Source organism: Marmota marmota, unplaced genomic scaffold (assembly GCF_001458135.2).
Source record: "Marmota marmota marmota unplaced genomic scaffold, marMar, whole genome shotgun sequence".
Lineage (NCBI taxonomy): Eukaryota > Metazoa > Chordata > Mammalia > Rodentia > Sciuridae > Marmota > Marmota marmota.
The window spans coordinates 1-2,834 of NW_026011759.1; the positions used below are offsets into that span (position 1 = coordinate 1).

Here is a 2,834-nt window from a genome sequence, read left to right on the forward strand (position 1 = left end):
ATATATATATATATATATATATATATATATATATATATATTCGGCTAAATGAAGAAACAGAGAGGGCAAGGCCTTGGGAAGTTGTAAACACAAAGTGTCTATGGCCTCTCTCTGGGGAATCAGAACCCATCACCTTCCCAGCAACCATGAAGCTCCATTACGTTATTATGGAGGTGCCACCACAGAGTCACAGTTGATTGAATCATTGGCCAGTTAACTGAATTCCATCTCAGCCACTCCCCTCCCAGGATTGGCAGCAGTGACTTCAAAGCCCCATATGGTTGGTCTTGACCAGGCCCATCCTGAGTCATTGCCTTAGCATGAGCTCAAGTACAGTCCAAGTGGGTACCAAGAATAGCAGATGCACTGCATCACTCATAAAATCCAAGGGCTAGAAACTCCCTTCCAGGAAGCTGGGACAAAAACCAAACAAATTCTTCATTATAATGTTGACTTCAATTCAGTAATTTAGGCTACATCCAGGAATGTGGGAACAGATTCTGTCATTCCTATGGGTTAGAATCCCTCTTGATCTTGACCTCAAATGACCATGAGACTACTTCAGGGCATCACAATAACTCCATGCCCACCTGATCCTCTCTCTGTTGTCTACAGGTGCTGTGGCCCAGTCAAAGAAAGGTAGGAAAAAAAGACTTCTTTCTGTCCCCAAACTCTGAGGAAATTCATAGAAATGTGACTTGCTACAGAAGTAGTGCACACCTCTAAACTCAACTCCTTGGAGTATTACAAGTTCCAGACCAGCCTCAGCAACTTAGCAAGACCCTTAGCAATTAGTGAGACCCTGTCTCAAAATAAAAAATAAAAAGGGATGTGGCTCAGTGGTAAAGCATGCCTGGATTTAATGCCCAATACTGAAAATAAAAAGTCCCTCAGGAGGAAACAGTTTTAGAAAGGATGAGGTGAAGGGTGATAGATAGCTGCTATCTCCATTATCCACCAAATCAGCCCTGCTGCAACCTGTTCTGGGCAGCTTTCCTATAGATAAGCAATGTCTGGTCCTTGCAGGAGAAAGAAGAACCTGGTAAATAGACAGGTCACATGTAACTGTGACCTGCGAGCCAGTAGCATTGGCATCTCCTAGGAGTATGTTTATAATGCAGAATCTGTCCTCACCAGGACTACACATTGAAGTTTGAGGCACAACTTTATTACTACACTAAAGGTCTTCTCCTGGTACCCTGAGGTAGAGAGAATTTCAGAGGCAAGACCCTTAACAGAATATCGGGCTTTTCCTTTTCAGAAAAACATCTGATAACAGTGAATGACAATCGAGAAGATGGTTCAGTACTTCTGACTTGTGACTTGACCGACAAATACATACAATGGTTTAAAGATTCTCCAAATACACTTGTCCAAAATACAAGTGAAAAAACATTCAATATAGGAAGTAATGCCAAAGACCCTCAAGGGATATATTGGTGTGGAGGATCAGAGTACACTTCAAAGCCATTCCAAGTTTATTATAGAAGTATGTAATCCCCTTTGGTTTGTTTGTTGTGAAATTAAGTGGTGCTTACTCTTCTGGTGAGATTACTGTCTAGGATGAAGGTAGAAATAGATACTGAACAGTGACTACAGTAATGCCATTTCTCTTCATCTCAGTTTGCTTTTTTTTTTTTTTTTTTTTTTTGCTGGGGGGTAGGTACTGGGGATTGAACTCAGGGGCACTCCACCACTGAGCCACATCCCCAGCCCTTATTTTGTATTTCATTTAGAGACAGGGTCTCACTGAGTTACTTTTAGCACCTCACTTTTTGCTGAGGCTGGCTTTGAACTCGCAATCCTGCTGTCTCAGCCTCCCAAGCCGCTGGGATTACAGGCGCTGCTTTTTTAACAAGACAGTTTTCTCATCTTTTTGAAAAAGCATAATTAGTCCTGTAAACGCTGGCTTACTTTTGGTTGGGTCCCATGAATTGGAGAAGCTTAGCAACACTGGTAAACTGAGTTGGGTGGGGGAGTGGGAATGTAAGGAAGATTACAAGGTGAGCAGCAGTGAAGAGAGGGATACAGGGGTGGGGAGAACAGGACCTGGGTTTTCTTCTATTCCACATAGTTCCTGGGCTTCCCTAGGACTTCTCAGTGAGGAACATTGAGAAGCACTGAGTTCTTGGTCCAAGGATCTTCCCTAACCATACCTCTAACAGAGGGAGAAGCCTGCCGCCCCAGACAGAAGCATTGTTGCTGGTAGGCAAGAGAAAAAGATCCAGGAAGAACAACACTCACACCCTATGGGAGGCTCATCCCTCACTGTGCCTGGTTTCCCCCAGTGTGTCAGAACTGCATTGAGCTAAATGCAGCCACTGTATCTGGCTTCATCTTCGCTGAAATCATCAGCATTTTCTTCCTTGCTGTTGGAGTCTACTTTATTGCTGGACAGGACGGAGTTCGCCAGTCAAGAGGTAAAAGAGGGCTGAGGGTATGGCCTAGTGGTAGAGCACCTGGCTAGCATGCAGAAGTCCCTGGATTAGATCCCCTGCACCACAAAAACAAAATGAGGAGGTAAAAAAATGTTCTTACCTGAGATGTGGAACCACCCAAGACCTTACCTTTCCTTCCTACCAAAATAGATCCAATAACAGAGACCATGCTGGCACATGTTGCTAATGTGCAGACTTGGGTGAGGCAGGAAAGAGACATTTGGTGTTACCCCAGTATATTTACCTGTTCTAAGACCCAACTTCCTCTGATTTGTTCTCTGTGTTTTTTGAAAACTCTTTACTGAAGTAAAACCTACATATAGAAAAGTGAATCACAAGCTTACAGCTGAAAACATTCAACAAAACAAACATCCATGCATCCAGCACCCAGTTTAA

The 2,834-nt window shown here is 43.3% G+C and overlaps 1 protein-coding gene across 1 annotated transcript; it reads left to right on the forward strand.

The window, feature by feature from the left end:
• Positions 1 to 581: 581 nt before the first annotated feature.
• Positions 582 to 2,828, forward strand: LOC107134962 (T-cell surface glycoprotein CD3 gamma chain; the record flags this gene model as incomplete). The annotated part of the gene is made up of 3 exons (XM_015476949.2): positions 582 to 639; positions 1,262 to 1,489; positions 2,289 to 2,828. Coding segments are annotated over 3 exons (465 nt in total), but the record flags the coding sequence as incomplete, so codon positions are not given.
• Positions 2,829 to 2,834: the final 6 nt, after the last annotated feature.